At 36.4% G+C, this 22312-nt stretch overlaps 1 protein-coding gene across 1 annotated transcript in view; it reads right to left on the reverse strand.

Moving 5' to 3' along the window:
- Positions 1-22312, reverse strand: part of LOC118843733 (CUB and sushi domain-containing protein 1-like) — a 2679416-nt gene that overhangs the window by 581899 nt on the left and 2075205 nt on the right. Inside the window, 3 exon segments of the mRNA XM_036751485.1 lie at positions 4021-4209; positions 11672-11887; positions 14868-14984. Coding sequence (XP_036607380.1) covers positions 4021-4209; positions 11672-11887; positions 14868-14984 — 522 coding nt within the window.

A 22312-nucleotide genomic window follows, 5' to 3' on the forward strand; every position in this document is an offset into this window, starting at 1 on the left:
TTCACTGATTGTTGAATACCTACTATAAGCCAGGGACTATGAGTCCAAAAAAGCATAAAGTCCTCAGAAGTCTTCAAGATCCAATAAATTGGACTTCATTTAATGCAATTATCCTGAACCACAAAATATCATTGTACTTGTCAGGAAATAAATATTTGCTTTTGGAATTGGAATAAATACTCTCCAAAATAGTGCACAAAATGTTAGAGCTTGAAGGGACCTAAGAGGTTACCAATACTAATTTAACCCTCTTGTGTTACTGATGAAGAAACTGGAACTCGGAAGTTAAGTGATTTGCTTATGATTAAAGTAACAGTTGATCAGGATTCTAAATCTAGAATTTCATTTTTACTTTATACCCCCTAAAATTTAGGTAAGATAAATGGAAATAAATTTAATTCAAATTAATAGTTCAGAAAAGTATGACCTTGTACAAGTTATTCAACTTGTCTGGGCATCAATTATCTCCTTTGTATAATGTGAAGATGGACTGGATAACTTCTAAGGTCCTTTCTAACTCTAAAAAATTCCGTCCATATAGCATTATTTATCATTTTGAAATATTTCAGGTTTTGTGGTATTTAAAGTTCTATCAATAATTCCTCTTGATGTATTTTTAAAGTAACAAATTTAATGTTATTTAAAATAAATCAAATATTCTTTACTAAAGAGCACACTTTACTTTTAATAAGACATCAAAATTAAATTATCACCCAAAGTTCAGTAATGGAGCCAAATTAATTAAAATGAATAGGAATAATGTGGTGCTGGAAAAATCAGTTACTGTTAGAAAACCCCTAGACTCTGACAAACACCCCCAGAAAGAATGGACTCAGATCTCTCCAGCATTAGCAAATATCCCTGGGGCCCTGTGACTCCTTCAAGGAATGTCAATAGATAGGACCATCCCACTGAATGATAACCTGTCACACCCTTTCAGTTTAGCAGATATCCCTGGGGCTCTGTGACTCCACCAAGGAATGTCAATAAGATTATCCCACTTAATGATAACCTGTCAGAATCTTTTGATCAGTCAGGACCTTTGTTCCTGTTCTCCCCACCCTGTGACCTGGCCTGTAAGTTCCAAGAGATAATTAACCTCTGTACCCCGTATTTTCTACATAAGCAACAGCTTCACCCCAACTCAGGGCCATTTGTTTTGGGTAGCAAAACCCCTAATGGCCGATGGCTAATAAATTCTCCATTTAAAACTTATACTCTGTAGCGTGTCTCACTCGCTTCTGGTACAACAATAAGATAACAGAAATAGTTAATTCATTTTCTAGACTATCCATGCATCTGAAAGCATATTTCTGTAAAATTAACTCTATGATTACAAAATTTAAAAGTATAATATTTTGAAAAGTCATCATTCAGGATGCATTATTTAAATCATAAAATGCTTCTTTATTTTACTTTAAAACAATAGCTCCATTATAAAATATGTTCATATTGTAAATATTAATAATTTCATTCATGTCCATACATGTTTTGCCAACTCAAATGGCAAAATCTTATGCCTCAGTAGTAATAGTAGTAGTCTTAATGAATTGTTATGGCTTAAAACACCAATAACGTGGAAATGGCCTTTTTATACTCCTGTGATCTGGTCCTTGGAAAAAGACAAAGTTCATTGCCAGAACACTATTAAAGCCTCTCTAGTTTGGTAGGACTTCCAATAGTTTGTATTGCTTTGGCAGAAACTTTGACAAAACCTAGGATCCCCTCCATGCCCAGTTGAGGGAGGCATCTGATGAGGATACTGGTAGAAGGAAAGTACAAAACTATCCCAAATTGCTTATAAAACACAAGATTGGATTCAGCTTCAATTGCCAAGGGATAATTTGTAACTATGCCATGCATTAGAAAGAACTTCTTAATGTAATGGGATAAGTAAAAGTCTGCAGCTGTAACTTTGAATATTTTATAAAATTAGTCACAGAGCCTGTTAAACCCTTATAAAATCTGAGATGCAAAAAGGAACCATAACATTGTAGTAGTGTTTCGCTAATTTAAATGAATTTAAATTTTTTCTTCCTTAAAAACAAAGGAGAAAGAAACCTGAAAAAAAAATGATAAAAAATTTTCACAGTTCAAAAAAGAACCAGGAAGAGCACCACTGCCCCCATTTGAAAACAACTGTATAGGTCAAAAATAATAAATCAGATTTATTTACTATAGCAGGGCAGCTAAGTGGCACAGTGAGTAGAGTACCAGTCCCAGAGTAAGGAAGACCTAAGTTCAAATCTGACCTCAGACACTTGACACATTTACTAGCTTTGTGACCTTGGACAAGTCACTTAACCCCAATTGTCTTGCCTTCCCCCCCTCCAAAAAAAATAACAAATTAGAAAATCTTGTTTCTAATGAAATGTCTCTAGGATAGTTTTGAATAGTATAGAGAGGAGACTAGATCTTAGACTGAAGTACAAAGTCATTCGAGTTAAAATTGGTAGGAACCTAAGAGATTAGCTAATTGGATTTTCTCATTTTATAGCTAAGGAAAGTGAAACAGAGCAAGGTAAGAAATTTGTTGAAGTTCACCTAAGTAGTAGGCAGGAGAGCTGGGATTTGAATCTAGCTCCTCTGGCTCTAAATACAGTACTCTTTCTCCTACACTACAATGCACAAAGAAGAAATTCTCTAAATTAGGAAATGTGGCTATTTTTTTTTATCAAGGAATACGGTTATTCATTTAATACTATCATAGTTTTTAAATACTTAAAATTGAGGGCTACTCAAAGGTCAATGGAGAGGCATATGGTCTGCATGACTAGACTGTAACATATATTCAACCAAGAATTAAGTGATACAAGTGGCATAAATTATGTCATCAAAGAAATGTGTGATTGGACAAGTGGACCTGTCATTGCATAAAAGCAAAAGATAGCCAGTGGTCAGCTTGTATGCTCAACCAGTATCTATAGGACATCAAGAGAATTATAGGACAGCTCTCAGCTTATTAGGATCCCATTGGAGGATGTGTGCGTAAAGATGGACAAGAGGACCCAGGATGAGAAAGTGATCTGGGTCACTGGAAGGAATGCCCCAAATGATGAGATCACATATCCATTTAAGTATCGAAGTGTAATGATTCTGATTTTAAAAAGCATGAATCTCTATTCATTTTCCTTTTAATACTCCTTTAATTCATTGATAATTTTTTAACTCCAAAATTCCACAAAAATTAAGACATAACTCTTCCCCCCAAGCAAATGTTTTCAGAATATCAAAGAGTCAGATTCTGCAAAAAGTATTATGGGCTGGCTATGGGTAGGTTATATTCACTGGGTCTTGAGACATTTTAAATCACAGAATTTAGGACTTAATGGGGACCTTAGAGATCATGTAGTTCAGCTTCTTCATCTTGCACATAGGGATACTGAGATACGAGGTGAGGAAGGGACTTGTTTAAAGCCCAATAGGTATAAATAGCTAGGCTGGGACTCAAACCCCAGTCTTCTAACTTCAAATCTAATGTTCTTTCCATTACACCATGGCAAACCTCTTAGTCATCTTATGTCACTCATAGAGCTCCTGTTGTGCACATTGTCCATCACACAACACAACTCCCAATAGCTCTGTTCCCACAAAGAGAAGAAATCATCTTATAGAAGAATCTGATAATAATGCCTAGTTCTACCAAAATAATCAGAAATCACCTACTATGGCAATTAAGCTTATTTTGAACTCTCATAATGTTTCTATTTGGGCGTATGTAGCTATTGTTCTGCCAAGGAACTAATCTAAAAAGAGACCAACAGCTTCCCTCCAACCCCCAACATCATCACTTCCAAATACTCTCTTTCACTGTTCCTAAGAAATCTATTAGCTTTGGTCTTTTTATTTTCACAAATTATTTTACAAGTCATTTTATTTTCTGACTTTTTTCTTTCATCTTTATAAATTTAGAAATAGCTATTATAGCTCTCTGAGGCCTGCTTAAAATTTTACTATCCTGATGTATGCCATGTCCTGCCCCCCATTGGATGAATGAAATGAAATCATGTGACCACCTACCCACACACCTTGGCAGAGGTGCACTCCACACACGACGGCCCCCACCCAGGCAGGTAAGCTTAGTTGCACCTTCCAAACGATATCCTGGGAAGCAGGAAAAAGTCAGAGAATCCCCAACTCCAAAGTGAAAACCAATTCTTCGGCTGAAAGCAGGAACACCTGGATCATCACATGGTTCCAAGTCATATTCTGTGTCAAGAAGAGAAATAGAAAATATATGGGAAAAGGAAGCAAAAACTTACAGTAATCAAAAATAAATACCTACTTTCAGAAAGAGAAAATTTCAGAACTAAGTCCATAAAACCTATTTGAACTCAGTCTATAATACCTATGTTTAGTTATACTTATTGTTCAACATGAGATTTGACTGAAATATTGGGATTTTTTTAAAACAAACAACAAAGTTGTGTTCTGAGAGGCAGCAAGAAAGTTTGCTTCAAAGCTAGGATGAAGTGGGTTCAAGTCAGAGTTTCTGATGTATATTGACTGTGTGACCCCGGGGCAAGTCACTTAATCTCTTGATGCCCTAGGCAATTGTCCTAAAACTCTATTAAATTGCAGTGCAATTCCTGATCTCTGTTGGAAAGTGGAGTTTCCTTTTTTATTACTGAAAAAAAAAATTAGAAGTCCAGTCCAACCCCCTCATGTTCCCCTAAATCTAACCAAAAATAACTACGTCAGTGGAGTTTTATCTTAGAGATTTTACCATCCTCAGAACAGTATGTTCTCCTCTGAGAAATGCTCTCAAAATTATACAAGATTGACAGTGAAAACACTAGATTTGCCATCAGAATACCTGGTTGACTTCACATTTCTGCATTCTTAGTTTCCCCTTATGAAAAATGAGGGATTTGGACAATCAATCAATAAACATTTATAAAGCACCTATTTTGTTCCAGGTACTGTGCTAAGTGCTGGGAAAAGAGGTAAAAGCCATAATTTCTAATGTACTCACTAACTTTAAATCTTGTGATAATTAAGGAAAATTAGTCCCATACAGTATCATAAGGAGGACATGGATAAATCAAGTTTAACTATTGCAAAATCTCAAAGCATCTTGAAAATATATTTCATTTTCTCCAAACATTAAAAGTTCAATGGGATTTTTTTTGCTTTTTCATGTATAAAATATGTTTTAGCAGATGAGCAGACAATCTGTTGAAGAATTACCTTCTAGAAGAAACACATACACTATTTATAATGTAAAATGAAGCATTGCAAGGTAGGAACTACTTGTCATGTCTCAAGAAGTATTCAACATCTTGGTACAGGTGTCTTAATACAGACTTCAGAGGTTCTGAATAACAGTCTCAGTATAGGGAAAGGTAGCAATCTCCCTTATCTATCACTTATGTTGCAGGAGGAAAAGCAGGGGCAGGGATAGACAGGGCCCACACAAGGCAGAATTCTGGGGTCCTAGATCAGAGTTAGGTGACCAACCTGGGTTGAAGCAGGGTGGGTTATTATAGCATACTTATGTGGGTCAAGCAGGACCAGGGATTGGTGGCAGAGTTTGGAACTGGAATTGTAGATTAAAGTTCAAGACAGGTATTGACTCTTGCTTGGGCGGTTTGGAATGCAGGGGGATAGTGGCAGCTAGTTGATATTCAAAATCCCCAATGTGGGGGAAAGGGGCTTTGAATCATAACTGCTAGTCTATGTAACTGGAGGCCTCATTTTTTACAGCTGTTCAATGCTCCCTTTTTAAAAGTATTTGAGATGGTACGGGATTCCCTTATAAGAGGTAGTACGTGTTGACCATGATAATGCAATTATTATTCAATTACCTTGGGTAACTATGGACAATTAATCTCTTAAAAACCTCAATTTTCTCATCCCTATTTTTCCCACAATACCTCACAGGCTCGTGGTGGATAAAGTACTTTAGATTTTGAAGCTCTATGAAAAAGCAAATTATGTTTTTTTACCCTTGATAGTGAGGAGTTTAACAAAGAGCTCATTTATATACGATAATCGCCACTCTTCCAGCAAACATGCCCTCCAATTTCTGCAATGATCTTTTAGATAATGCCCATCTTCACTTTCACTCCACAATTTTTAAGCACTTACATACTACGTGACACAATGCATAGATTGTTGTTCTTAGAATAAGAAGACCTGAGTTCAAATGCTGCCTCAGATACTAATTAGCTTTATTATCTTGGGCAAGTCATTTTAACTTTTCTCAGCCTCAGTTTCTCCATTTGTAAAATGAGAGTATACTAGCACATACCTCCCAGGATTCTTGTGAGTATCAAATGGGATAGCATTTGCAAATCTTAAACCCCAATTAAATGCTACCTATTATTTATTGATAGCATAGTAGAATCCCAGTACCATATGGTTCTTCCCTATACTGGAGGGCTGTCTCTCCTCCACCTATTTTGCTGCATGGACCAGTGACTATGTCCTGAAGGACTTAACCCTTTTCTCTGAATAATTTACAACCTCGAGCCAAACCTGATATGTGGATGCCTCAAAATGGAGCCCTTTGTATTTGGTCAGGCAGTCCCCAGATGTTCTTTATAACCTGATCATTTCCTAGCTAGCTACCTTTCCCTTCTCTTCCACTCCCATTCTCCACTATTTTCCAAATCTAAAACAATAATCAAATCATTATTGGTGCTGCCGTTGGAAAAAGTGCGTCAATCAACTTTGCTGTAACTTCCCCAAACACCGTTAGGTGGCACAGTGGATAGAGCACTGGGCCTGGAGTCAGGGAGACCTGAGTCTAAATCCAGAATCAGCCACTTAAGCTGTCTGAACATGGGCAAGTCATATAATCTCTACCTGTTTCCTTAACTGTAAATTAGAATGATAATAGCACCAACTTCCTAGAGTTGTTACGAGCATCCAATGAGATATTATAATAAAGCACCTAGTGCGGTACCTGGCATGCAGTAGGTGCTATAGAAATACTATCATCACCATTATTATTATTTATTACCCTTTACTAGCTACCATTCTTCTTTATGTGTTTTCTCCCGACTATTAGAATGTGAGCCCTTTGAGAACTGAGACAACTCTTGTTTTTGTATTTGAATCTCCAGAGCTTATCACAGTGTTTGGTGTATACTAAACAATTAATTTTTTCATTCATTCAGAATTATACGAATTCAGATATACTCTAATCCAATTTGTGTCCCCTGAAAAAACTGTATAGAGAAAAACATAAACTTGATGCAACATCTATCTGGATGAAGTATGTGTTAGTGTTGTATAATGTCAGAGTTATGAAAAAGATTCTACTGAATATATTTACACACACACATATTATACAGGGGTATCCCAAAAGTCTCAGTTAATTTAAAACTTTAGTAGCTGGAAACTGCACTGACTTTTGTGACAGCTTGTGTGTACGTGTGTGTGTGTGTGTGTGTGTACGAGTGTGCTTTCCTTTTACCCTTCCCACTTTATCCCTTCCTTTTTAATATGTGCTATATATTGCAATATAGATTTAAAACTTTTAAGGATGGCAGGGTATTTTAGAAAAAAAAATCTCCATTATTAACACACTCAGCAAACAGTAGCATTCAATAAATGCTGACTGTCTTTGGTGAAAATTGATAAGAATGCATCAAGTATAAAGTATTATACTATACGAGGCATTGAACAATTGACACAGAATTGCATAAAGATCAATAAAACCTCATTAATTTAAACTCTGCTAAATCAAAATTCTTGACAGGCTTGGGATGAAATCCATAGGCTAATACAACTAAAGCTAGAAGGACTTCTGAGAGTATCTAACTTCAAACGTGTGATCCTATCATGCTATCATGCTCAAACGTCCAAGGTCACAAAGATAGTGTCACAGCTGGGATTCAGATATGCTGTTGTGATCCCATTCAACCACACAGTGCTTTCCCCCTCTCAGCTTTGCAAAACTGCATGCTAAATAAGAAGTGTTGAAGAAGTTATATCCAAGAACCTAGACAGATAAACTATTCAAACTAGAAGGCATCCATATATTTGAAAACAATGGATGTTACATATAAGTTGTATTTACTTGACTGCTTTAACAACATCATAGAGCTAGAAAGACCTTCTCATCCAACACCTTCATTTTATAGGAAGGTAAGGCTCAGGGAGGTTGTGACTTATCCAAGCTCAAGCAAGTAGTATCAGAATTAGGATTTGAACCCAGGGCCTTAGACTCCAGAAAGAGTGTTCTTTGCATTGTGTCACAATGACTATGATCTCTTTGAGGAAGAAACCTTCTCTAGAGGAAGGGAAGAGAATAATCATTTATTAAACACCTATGTTATACATAACAACCCTGTGAATTAGATGCTATGATCCCATTTTACAGTTGAGGAAGCTCAGGGAGTTAGCAGTTATGTGACTTTTCCAGGGTCATAGATAGAAAGTATCTGAGGCTGGATTTGAACTCAGGTCTTCCTAACTCAAGCTCTGAAGTTCTAGTTCTACAATTTTTAGCCTCAGATAATTTCTTAGGGCAATGAGAGATTAAGTGATTTGCCTAAAAATGACTATTTATGTCAGAAGTGAGACTTGAACCCAGGTTATTCTGCCTCTGCGGCCAAAGAGTTTCAATGATTTGCCAAGGGTTCCATAACTTGTAAGTGCAAAGCCAAAACTAGGTCTCTGTTTTTCTAATTCCAAATCTGGTGCCATTTATACTACACCATGGCTAAAACAAAGTCTCACAAAAGTAACAAAAACACTATTTAAAAAAAAACAATATTGAACAGGTAAGGAAAAAAAGAACATTCCATCATTAAACGCATGGCAAATATTTGCAATTTCAAGAATGCCTCATTCATTTGAACTCAAATGTAAAAATATTAGTATGGAAACAGTTGAATCAGATTCATTGGGTTATAGAATCTTGAGCTGGAAGTCACCTTAGAAATCATTTTATTACAGAATTTCAGAGCTTAGAGGGCAAACAGAGGCCATTTAGTCTAACCTATGTCTGAATAGGAATCATCTCTATATCCTCTGTTGCAGGTAGTCATCCAACCAACTTCTGCCTGAAACTTGCTCTCTTTCGTGGCAGCCTATTCCATTTTGATAATTTTAATTCTGAAGACGTTTTTTTCTTTTTCTCCTTACCATCTGCCATCTAACCATCTGCCTCCTGTGGCTAAGCAGAAGAAATCTGAGCCCTCTTCCATATGACAATCCTTCAAAATTCAGAAAAGGACGACATGAGTGGTTTCTTTCTTGATTTCTCAAATATCTAAATAAATTAGGAGACTCTGGGTCACTACTTCACTTTCAGCCAATATAACCATCTGGTGGTAACTACCCTAAGTTTCAGGTTTTAAGTCTCAGAGACATATTCAAATCTCATGGGGCACAGGCTACCAAACCGAACTCTATAAAAAATGGCACAGGTGGTACATGCTGTCACTATTTTCTCTAATATCTATCACTTTGGCTTTCTATGTTCTAAAAGCTGTTCTGGCTCTTAGTAAGCCTAAATTATTATTTTCAACAAAAATTACTCATTTTGACAAAGTACATTCTGTTTGAGATTGTAAAAAGTGAACAAGCAGTTTTTTTTAAAAAAAGAACTCTAACAGAGTATAATATCACTCATTATACTGCCATTATGTTTTGATTTACTGTTTGTGGTCTACTACTTGCATTCAGAGTTCTGTTGTTGGAAACACTGTGGTCATTACTGCTCAAAAGGCTTTTCTTCTAATTGTATTTCCATTTAAAATGTCATTTCCTATGCTTTCTCATAGTCCACTTTGAGTATCTATGCAACTACAAAGTTTTCTAAAGCATATGGAGGATTTTTCTTTCTTTTGTACTCAGGCATAGGGGACTTTTTACATTTGATTAAAACCAAAAAAGTCCACAGCAATCTATCAGTAAATAACTATATCATTCACTGCTAAATACTAGTATAACCAGAGAAAATAGGATTTAAAAAATATTAACTCTATATCATGTGACTCTGGTCAAGTCACTTAACCTCATCTGTAAAGTGGAGATAATAACAGTACTTATCTCACAGGGTTTTTGTTAAGATCAAATGAGATAACATTTGTAATACAATATGTAAACCTTGAAGTACCACACGTATGCTAGCTATTTACTTATTCCTCTATTTCTAATTTGTCATTATTATTATTACACCTGAGAGACCAAAGGTGTATTTTTTTCTCCAAGATCTTTTCTTTTACCAGCCTATAAGATAAGGGAAGAGATAGAAGATGTGATACTTGCTCTCTGTTATCATCTAGTTAAGGACAAAGAACATGCACAAAGGACAACTGAAGAACACATTTTTAAAGCAATATAGCCTTGATTGCAAATTAAATTATCACCCGGTGAGGAGAACATAAGATCTCAAACGAACCTTTAAGGCTTACAGACTAACCAGCTTATTTCATAAATGAGGAAATTAACTATAACTACAGTATAGTGCTGAGTTCTAGGTTCCAAGCAGTCATGATTATAACTCTATTCAGTCATCTTCTCTTGGACTCCCTCCAAAAAAAATCACCTTCCATTTATTTGGCATATACTTTATATTACTGTTATGTGTAAATATATTGCTATTTTCCCATACAGTGCGATGACAAGGGATGTTTCATGTTTGTTTTTATATCCCTAGCACCCTTCATAGTGACTGGTACAGTGTTAGTGTTTTATAAATTCTTATTGATAGATAAGTTAACATTTCAGAGAGTTCACTATCCAGGCTCTCACTGAATACTTCATTGACAGGGATCTCACTATTTCAAATCCATTCCATTGTAGGGCTGTTCTAATGGTTAAGAATTGCTTTATATAACTGTCTTATATAATTGTTTTATATAACTAATCACCTCGGTTACTAGCATTATCTTACTCTTAAAGTTACTTTGATTTTTCTTTGTTTTCACTTATGTACGTCATAACTTAGCCCTCTCCTACCTTTCCAGTTTTCTTTTATCTAAAATGTACTCTTTCTTCCAGTGACACTGGTCTCCTGGCTATTTCACAGACAAGATATTCCATCTCTCATCTGCAAGCATTTTCTATGTCTGTCCTCCATGCCTGGAACATTCTCCCTCTTTAGCCCCAACTACTGACCACCCTGACTTCCTTTAAATATCAACTAAAATCAAACCTTCTATAGGAATCCTTTCCTAACCCATCTCAATTCCAATGTTTTCCTTCTTTTATTTCCTGTTTAGCCTGTATATAGCTTGCTGTGTTCATATATATATATATATATATATATATATATATATATATACACACACACACACATACATACATATATATACACACATGTGTGTGCATGTGTGTATGTGTGTTGTATGTTGTCTCCTTCATTAGACTGTAAGCTCCTTGAGGGCAAGGACTGTCTCTTTTTGTATTCTCAGCACTTAGCATACTGCCTGGTACATTGTAGGAGCTTAATAAATATTTATTGATTGATTTCCTGACTGTATCTCCAAGTACCTAGCCTATGATGCCTCATACACAGTAGAAACTTAGATTAAATTCAATCTTCTTAATCTAAATCCAATGTTCCTTCTATTTCTAGTAGTAGCCACCACTATCCTATACCTATGCTTATCGCACCTTGATCTTTGCCTTTTCCACTTCAATTATCCCCAGAGATGACAATCACAGGACCTCAGGGCCAAATGTTGATAGAGAGAACAGTTCACCTTACCTGAAAATGTGATATTGAAGCCCTCATAAGAAATTGAGAAATCGGATATAAACCGAAGCTGTGCAGTGAAGTTTCCAAATAGACCAGCTTTAATTGTATGGGGTAGCACGGAACCAGTAAGCCTGGCAACAGGCTCTGTGAAACTTCCATCTTCTGTAATCAGCAGGTAATCATGAGAGCTTTCCAGGTGAAAAGTGTGAAAAATCATTTGAACACCTTTTTTGGAGGAAAGAAAAAAATGGAGAGAAGTCAAGGAACAAATATAGGGCATTTCTTTCACTTCTTTGAAGGATGGTACTTTTCATGTGTGCACTCACACAGGCATACACATATATGCACACTTACCTACATATATGTTGATTGTCCTTGAGGGTAGGGCATATTTCATTTTTGTTTTTGTTTCTCTAGAGCTTAGTAAAGTGTTTGGCACACAGTAGGTAATTAATAAATGTTTATTTAACTGAGTTCCTGCTTGCTTATATCTAGGCTGCAGAATGAACATCATAGTAATTTGCCTTATCCCCAAAAAATTGGGATGTAAATTCTAGCTGGGAAAATTATGATTAGAATTGTTTTTGTTATTCAGTCATTTCAGTCATGTCTGACTCTATGACCCTACTTGAGGTTTTCTTGGCAAAGATAACTGGAGTGGTTTGCCATTTCCTTCTCCTGCTCATTTTATAGATAAGAAAAGTGGGGCAAATGGGATTAAGTGACTTGCCCAGGGTCACACAATTACTAAGTTTAGTCTGAGGCCAGATTTGAACTAGGAAAGAAGAGTCTTCTTGACTCCAGGCCCAACACTTTATCCACTGTGCCACACAGTTGCTCAGTGATTGTTTTAAAATTATATTTATTGACATATTTATTCTTCTTAAATGTTTTCTTGACATTTTTTCTTTATTCAAAATACCACTGCCACTAATACAAACTCTCTTCTTCTCTCTACCTCCAACAAAACCAGTCTCTCGTAACAAATAAATAAGCAAAAAAAAAATCAACTCATTTGCCATATCTAAACATGTAAGCCTTATTCCACATCTACAGTTCACCACTTCTCTGTTAAGAAGAGGAAGGCATATTTGACCATATGGGAAAATCCTAGTTGGTAGACTGAATAAACATTAACTTGGAAGTTTTCATAAGCATATAGAAATGCACTTGAGAACCCTTTAAAACATATTAGGAAACAACAGACAACTTCCACTCCCTTTTAAGCCCTCAGAACCAGAGCTGTCAGGTTGTAGCAATGGGAAATTAAATTGGCTTCTCATTAGCTGATTCATTAGCATAATACAGGAAATTTGAAAGAAAAATTTAGCATATTGTGTTACTATCCTGAGATTATTCCTATTCCCAATATAACCAAACCAATCAAACATTTATTAAACACTTACTAAAAAGAAGGCATTCTGTAATGCTCTGACAGATAGACACAAAGAAAATACGAAGACAAAATTAAAAAAAAATCATGCCTCTCCTCTCGTCCGATCCTCTCCGCTTCTCAATCTCTTTCATGCTAGTCATGATCAATATCTATGCCAGTGAGGTGCACCATTTCTGCTCACAGGGTAAACAAACCCTTCACAGTATCCTCCTTTATACAGTGGAAAAAACAACACTGCCATCAATCTTTGTCAAATGCCCTCCCCTTCTACTTGGTCTGGATAGGTTCAACAACACTGTTGGAATTATTTTCTTACTCTGAAAGAATCATGTTCTAATGAATAATTCCTTTAGCTATTAGAGTAACTTCAGGGACTCAGAAGTGAAATATTACTTTAGTATGCAAAAGTTAACTTTAAAGTTCAGGAATCAGGGAAAAGGCAATACTGTATTTATTGTAGTGATTGATTGTGAGAAAAATTTCCACATTTCAAAAGTCAAGATTATCCATGAGAGTCAAGAATTGTAGAAGGATGTTCAAAAATGGAACATATCAGTGGCTCCTCAGAAACATTCATTTTTCAAGAAGCCAAAATCATAAGTCATCTGGTCTTACTTAGACAGACCAACAAACTAATATAATTTTGAGTATTTCTCTGTGTAAAAGCATTTACATTCCTAGGAGGAATAGAGGAGAGATAAAAGTCAAAGGAGCACACAGGTGTCCTTTTAGATTTCTACTCAAGAAAATCTAAGGGTGCCCTTTTGGAAACTTGTCCTTGGGGCCCCAAAGTTTAAATTCATATCACTGAATGCATGACCATTTAAAAAAGCCTGATTCCAGTTATAGATGAAAGATATTTTTGCTTTTTTCTATAATAAAGTAAAAATTATATTTCAATATTTCATGTGTATGCATACTAGGTAATAACAGGGTTTTTTAACTAAAAGAAAATGTGAAGAAATAGAGTGCTGCAATTTAAAAATCCGGAAGTTTTGAAATCTTTATATATTTATCTCAACATTTCTGCATAGTTTTGATTCTCCTTGAAGGAATATTCACCCTTCAATATGTACCCACTAAAGCATGATAGAACACTGAGGATCCTTTGATAGCAATTAACATTATTGAGCAAAATCAAGAGAATTCTTAAGGTTATTCTTTTATGACCTCTCAGAAGGGACAATGGATCCTGGACTGAGTGTCATGGCAAGGTTTTTAGTTGACACTTCTCAATTTAATTCATTTCACCTCAAATATTTATGAAGGACTAACACTGCGAAAGGCAATGTGCCAGATCTGCCTAGATATTATTTAGCTCTGCTGAATGTAGATATTAAATTATTCTTCAATTAACCATTGTAGCTATTTCTTTTCTACCCTATTTTTATGCTCCTTTCCATTTTAGTGAGGTAGATTTCTTTTCTTCAATCTCTCTTATTAATTTGCATGAATCTCAGCTGACAACTTCAGAACGAAATAATTTATCCACTCTTTCTTCAGGAATTGATCATTGAAGGAACTCACTCTATCTCTCTCTCTCTCTCTCTCTCTCTCTCTCTCTCTCTCTCTCTCTCTCTCTCCCCCCCCCCCCCCCATTTATCTATCTCTCTAAGCTTAGGCAAATAAAGCTTAAACACCAAAGCAAAGCTATTAGCAGTGAGCGAAATATATTTGTTAGAGGAAATTAAATGAAGTGCCTCCTTATTTCACAGATTACAAATGCTTTTATTTCATTTTGCCCACAGCATGTTTTCATCTTGTACACGGTTTTGTTAATATATTTGCAAGACATTATTTCATCCTTACCCTTTCCATGAGACACTTCAATAGTCCAGGTACAATTTAGAGAGTTTGGATAGAAATCAGGAAACCCTGGTGAAAGTACAGTTCCACTCTTCCCATGAATGTAGCCTCCACATAGAGCTGGATCAAAGAAACCAAAAATGTCAGTCAGTTGGAGCTTTATAGCTAGTTACAGGATATAGGACTTTAAGAATGTTTTCCAGCTTGCCAAAAAATGTTAAAAATAGTGATCTAATGTTACATTAGGGCCAAAAAAGGATAAATCAACTTTACTTATGTTGGCTTTTTACAACAGACCAACTCATTCAGGAATACCCAGAATGGTTACACAAGACACAGTTCACAAATAGAGAAAAAGCTGTAAACCTGAGCCCAAATTAAAATTCATACACATCTATGCAAATTACACTGGTCAGACTGTAATTTCTAGAGAAGCTAGTTTCTGTGGTAATCCCCTCAGCAAGAAAAGAGTGACCTATAATAAAATATATCATGTGGAATATGGGCTGATAAAAAGGCTAATTTTAGAAGACAAAAAAGAGGAATACAACTGTGAGAGACTTAAATTCCATTAAATTATCGAGGACTGCAATTTTAAGGTGCTAATAAATATATATAAAGCAAATAATTTGTAATTTTCTTTTTTTAATGCCTGAAATTTTCCAGATTCCTAAACCACACAAAAATAGGACATCCCTCAGTTTTATGTATTTTTCTCTTTTAAATCAAATCATTTAAATTCACAATGAAGAAATGTTAGACACATCATTTGAAAAACACAGGTGTAATGTAACACAATTGTTATCCAGTTGTTTGTCAGTCGTCTGACTTTGTGATCCTATTTGGGGTTTTCTTGGCAAAGACACTGGAGTGGTTTACTATTTCCTTCTCCTGCTCATTTTATGGATGATGAAACTGAGGCACATAGAGTTAAGTGACTTGCCCAGGGTCACGCAGCTAGTAAGTGTCTGAGGCCAGATTTGAACTCCAGAAAATGAGTCTTCCTGACTTCAGGTCCAGCATCCTGTCTACTGTGCCACCTAATTGCCCTGCAGAAATGGAGTAGATAAGTATAATGGAGAGATAAAATGTATCCCCTTCTAGGGGACAGGGATTGTTTCACTTTTGTCATTGTATACTCAGAAACTGCCATAGTACCTCAAACATTAGTAGTTAATAAATGTTTCTTGATTGATGACAGTTCTCCCTTTTGGTTCTCCTCCTTACCTATCTGACCACACTCTCTTTTGCTGGATCTTTAATCAAATCGTGTTTGCTATTGCTGAGTATCAATCTCCCAAGGATTTGTCCTAAGCCCTCTTTTCTTCTTCCTGCCTACTATTTCACTTGGTTTTCTTGTCAGCTCCCATGGATTCAATTATCATTTCTATACAAATAATTTTCAAATATATTTATCTACTCCTAAACTCTCTCCCAAGACCTCTAGTCTTTCCTTTTCAATTATCTGTTGGACAACTGGAACTGGAAAACTGTAATCTTAAACACAGCAAGTCCAAACTGAACTCATTCTTTCTCCTCCAAGCACTTCTCTCCTTCATAACTTTCCTACTAATGTTGAGGGTACCATTATCTTTCCACTTATCCGGGAAAACAATCTAGATATTTCTTTAATTCCTCACTCTTTTATAACGCATATTTAATCAGTTGTAAAACCATATGGATTTTACCTTTATAACATCTATATTATATAAGCCTTTGTCTCTTCTGACACCATAATTAGCCTAGTGCAAACCCTTATCACCTCACCTCAGGATTATTGCAATAACCTGCTGGTTAATATTCCTGCCTCAAGTCTTATCCCAATTTAGTCCATCATCCATTCAGCTACCAAAGTGATCTCCCTAAAGCCCAAATCTGATCCATGTCACTCCTAACACCAATAAACTCTAGTTGTTCCCTTTTTCCATCAGGATCAAATATAGAGTCTTCTATTTGACTTTTAAAACCCTTCACAACTTGTTTCCTTTCTGTCTTCCCGTTCCTACATCTTACTCACATGCATGTACTTTATAATCTAGTCTCACTGGCCTCATTTCTATACATTTTCACATCTCTTATTTCTATACATTTTCACTGACTGCCCTATATACCTGGAATCAATCTCTTTCTCTCTGTCTCCCTGTCTCCCTGTCTCTTCCCCTCTCTCTTTCTCACTCCCTCCCTACTCCCCTCTCTCTCCCCGCCCCTCTGTCTCTCTTTGTGTGTGTCTCTCTCTCCATCTCCAACTCCTACCTTCCTTGGCTTCCTTAAAGTATTAACTAAAATCCTACATTCTGCAAAGAAGCCTTTCCAACCTTCCTTAATGCTAATACCCTCTCTTTTTTATTATCTCCAATTTATCATTTATCTCTTGTTTATACATAATTGTTTGAATTTTGTCTCCCCCAATAGACCATGAGCTTCTTGAAAATAGGGGCTTTGTTTGTTTTTTTGTTTTGTTTTGTTTTTATTAGCAGAGCTTAGCATAGTGCCTGATGGATAGATGTTGCTTAATAAATAAAAATAAAAGTCAAATAAATTTTACTTGACTTGACTGGAAAAAAGAGTATTGAACTAGGATTCCAAGGCTTGGGAATTATACCAATAGTTAAAAGTGTGACTTTGGGTAAAACATTTAACCACTGTGGGCTTTAATTTCTTTAACTATAAGATGAAGAATATGTATGAGCTAATCATTAAGGTCTTATCCTTTTCCAATTTTGGGAAGAGGCAAGAAAAAAGTCCAACTTTTTATGACTTAATGAGGCTATACATTTAGATTTCCTTTTTGAGTGTGGAGAAATGAACTGCACTGAAAGAGATACCATCTGGAAGATTTTCACATGATTTTCAACAGTGTGTATTGCATTTAGTAATCAGCATATCCAGGTCCATCGCAAGTATTATTCAAATAAGATTTAGTTAATTCATGCATGAAATTATATAGTTATCCTCAATAAAGCTTATTAAGCTAGTCTAGGTTAACAAAAATATGATTATAAACAAGTCCTTGGAATACCAAGCGAAAGCAAGAAAAATCACATAAAATTCATCAGAACACAAAATATCTCCTCTGATCCTAACCACTCCTCAGTATCATCGCTTGAGATTTTTCTACCTTCAAATATTAGCAACTATATATTTTCTTCTAGGATGAGCAAAATAAACATAAAATTCAAAATTAGTAGCTATCCTGCTCTGATAACATTTTATCTGTCCAGAGTGAGATTCATGTAAGTAGATTTTTTTTTTGGAGTAAGTTTTACAATCCTCTACCAGAGGATTAATATAAACAAAGGGAAAATACTCAGGAAGTACAACTTCATGGAGAAGAATATTAACTAGCAAATAGTGGAGATTATTCCCTTCTCAGACACTCACACCACAGATTAATCCATAGCGAGATATGAATTTGGATATGCCTGAGATTGATTTTTAGAAAGTTGTTAATTAATAGTCTTTTCTTAATGTGCCTATTTTGTAGAGAAGAGCTGGGCCAGGAGCCATAATAGCATCTTTAGGCAAATATCCGTGTTGTAAAACTGTTAAGTCAAAGTAATAGGGAAGGGAAGTAGAGATTCCAGTCTGCTCTACTGATATTTTTGGTAGTAGTGATTTGGCCTAGGTAACTCAAATTTCAATTGATTTGTATCATCACCCATTTATTAAGATGATATTTATTTAGTCCTTACTCTCTAAATACCTCCACAACAGCATCCTCGATGCCCAGGTGCCTTGGTGTCCTAATTGGTGAAAGCTTCTCTTGGAACACTATTTTAGAAAAAAGCCTTAACCTTGCTTTCATCCCCTCCCTTCTCTCTTTCCATCTTCTCCACAGCCTACAAGCACCTAGAGGCTGCTATCCTTCCCGCCCTTTTTCTATCCACTCAGTTCTGGAACATGAAAAATGATCAAATAGGCTCTGACATTGTTCATGACTGAAGTGTATTAATCTACTAATAGCATCACTCATGCTCCTCAAAGCTTTCTGAACCAAAATACCCCTTCCTGGCCGCCTCTGTGTGTTGTTTCTTGTACCAGAATATGAACCTCTTGAGGGCAGAGAATGTGTTTATTTTGTTATTTGTATCTTCTCCAGCATCTAATACAGAGCTTGGCACATAATGCGTTCTAAATAATTTCTTTTCTCTACTTCTCTCCCTACTTCCCTCCTTTTTTCTTTCTTCCTTCCTTTGCTCCTTCCTTTCTAATGTTTAACGAGCATGCCATGTTGACAGGTGATTGGAGCCTTTTCTAAATAATGTACCATAATAATTAACAGAAACTTTTATTCAGGCCATTCATTTATATTTATGCTATGTCTACCCCACTCCTGGCACACTAATTTCCAAGCCATTGGGTATTCTATTAAACATACACACACGCGCGCGCGCACACACACACACACACACACACACACACACATATATTATACACATACATACATACACACACACGGCGAAAGCTGCACTAGAAAATTGTTAGTCATTTAGTGTGGTCTTTCCACATGGCAGTGTAGACTGTTCAAGAAGTTCAGGAAGTAGTATGTTGTCCATTTCAACTGATGCAGTGGGATTAACCTCATTTCAGGTTATAGGCGAACTGTCTTTAAGTGCATCTTATATCCAAACATGGAGACAGACAAGAAAACACATCCACTAGAACAGGTACCTACCTTTTCTTTGGTCACAAATACACCAAGTTCTCCTTTTAGTTAAATGACAAAATTGATGGAAAGAAGGGATTATTTTTGTGTGTTTACTTATTTTCTCAAATAAATTGTGAAACAGGCAGTAGGGATGTAGGTTGTTAGGCAGAAATGAAAAGTCTAATACTTTCACTTCTCAACCACTATTCTATATATTAAAACTGGTTTCTATAAGGACTTTTCCTAGGGACATTCCAGTTACGAGGGCCACATATATATTTGTATGTAATTTGAATTTAATTTAGTTCTTCCTACACAGACTAGTCTATTCTAGGAAATTTTTCAAGTAACAGTTACATTTTGTGATTGTTATTCTTAAGGCTATAATTTCTCTTTTCTATTCCTAACATTCACCTCCTCTCACTGACCCAGATCCCCTTCAGAAGAAGCCTCTAGCACAGGGATAGAAAAAGACAGGAGGGGAGCCAAGGACATCTGGAAATTTTTGCCAGTATACTAAGAGCAGAGACAATTTGGAGAAGATTCTGATATTCAGACAGTTGAAAAAGTATATTTGAGAGTAAAAGATACTTGCAAAGGTTTCCTTCCCTTCTGCCCCACATAAAACTAGAGGCAGTTCTGCACATTGCCATTCCTGTTTCCTAATACTTGAATTGTCCATGGGTCAACCTAATCATTAATCATTAAAGATGGCAATGCTATATGGTTAGTAGACGTATCTATTTATTTATTTGTTTGCTTATTTATTTATTGCTTCTTAATACAGTCTTGGCATTCCTTTTCCCTCAAAACTATAAAAATCATGAGAGATGCCATGGCCCAGTGGACAGAATTCTGTGTTCTGAATAAGGAAGAGCCGGATTGAATTCCTACCTCTGACACTTACTTGCTGTGGACATTGGGCAAATCACTTACTCTCTATGCCCCCAGGCAACTCTTTAATACTAGAACATGGCTGGATTAAAGCCTGTATTGGCTAACTTCCTGACTATGAAGAAATCACAGGTCATTTGTGTATTCCCAAATGAAACAGTAGAATAAAATCTTGTAGCTTTGCTTCATTATAGAGAACAATGCATTTTTCAAGCCAGGCCTATCTTGCTGATGTATCTTTTGTTACACTTAAAGCAGAACAGTTAGGGACTATGTGAGAGACAAAGTAGTGAGGACATAGCCAGCATATGTCAACTCAGCGATGGTTGACTGGAGATTCTTCTTGTTCAGTAATTCAGTCCTGTCTGACCGTTTGTGACCCCATAGACCATTGTCCATAGGATTTTCTTGGCAAATATACCACAGTGATTTGCCATTTTTCTTCTCCAATAGATTAAGGTAAACAGAGGTTAAATGACTGGCCCAGGGTCGCAGAGCTAGTAAGTGTCTGAGATCACATTTGAACTCAAATCTTCTTGACTTCAGGCCCAGTGCTCCACCCACTGAGACAACTTTTGCTGTTGTTGTTCAGTCATATCTAACCCTTCATGACTCCATTTTGGGTTTTCTTGGCAAAGATACTAGAGTGGTTTGCCATTTCCTTTGCCAGCTCATTTTACAGATAAGGAAACTGAGGCAAACAGGGTTAAGTGACTTGCCCAGGGTCACATAACTAGTAAGTGTCTAAGGCTAGATTTCAACTCAGAAAGATGAGTCTTCCGGACTCCAGGCCCAGCACAATATCCGCTGAGCCACCTAGCTTCTTCCTATCGTAGATTCTGAACTCCTGTAAAATCCCCAACCATATCAGTAACAGGTTTATTATGAACTTTCTCTCACTTGAAGATTTCCTAATGAGACAAAACTGATTCAATGTGTAACAGAAGGCTCTATTGGGGAAAGTAGCTTATAGATTTATATGAATGAAATTTCAGAAAGTGACAAAGAAAAAATAAAGGCCAAGGGATATATGATAATGGACTCTTTGGCTTTCTGGATGCAGAATCCATTCAATTCAATAAGACTTTATTTAGGACCTACTATGTACAAAACATCCACTCTGCTTATTGCTAGGGATTGTGCTCCAACCGGAAAAGGAAGAGAGAGGATCTTCAAGCTGTCCTCTCCCCTCTTATAGAGTTTTTGACATCATCAAGCACCGCCTGAACGACCAGGGCCGATTGGTTCTTGACTTGGCCCCTCCCCCTAGCATAGCCGTTAACACTTCCCCTCAGCCAGCCCCATGACTCATCACACAGGAAGTTGTCTGCTTCCTGGAATGCTCTTTGGGCTTCCTGCCCCGGAAGAGCAAGCCACAGTGTCCAGAGGCTCAATGAGGTAAGCTGAGTCATTCAAAGAAAACAAAGGCCATTCTGGCTACACTGCCGTTAACACCTCCCCTCAGCCAGCCCCATGACTCATCACACAGGAAGTTGTCTGCTTCCTGGAATGCTCTTTGGGCTTCCTGCCCCGGAAGAGCAAGCCACAGTGTCCAGAGGCTCAATGAGGTAAGCTGAGTCATTCAAAGAAAACAAAGGCCATTCTGGCTACAGGGATACAGAGAAAAAAAATGAAATCCTCTCTACCCTCAAGGCGCTTACATTCTATTATGGGGATTTAAAAGGTACACAGGAGAAAGTAAATGGAAGTTACTTTCAAGCATGGTGTCAATACTTGGAATGGTCAGGAAGACAGCATCTCAGTAGTACTTTGAAGGAAGCTAGAGTTTCTAATAATAATGATAATAATGAAAAGTTCATATTTTATATAACTTTAATGTTTGTAAAGTACTTTACATATATTTCTTATTTGATTCCACAAAGTAGAGATAAGGAGGGAGTATATT

Source organism: Trichosurus vulpecula, chromosome 3, assembly GCF_011100635.1.
Source record: "Trichosurus vulpecula isolate mTriVul1 chromosome 3, mTriVul1.pri, whole genome shotgun sequence".
NCBI lineage: Eukaryota > Metazoa > Chordata > Mammalia > Diprotodontia > Phalangeridae > Trichosurus > Trichosurus vulpecula.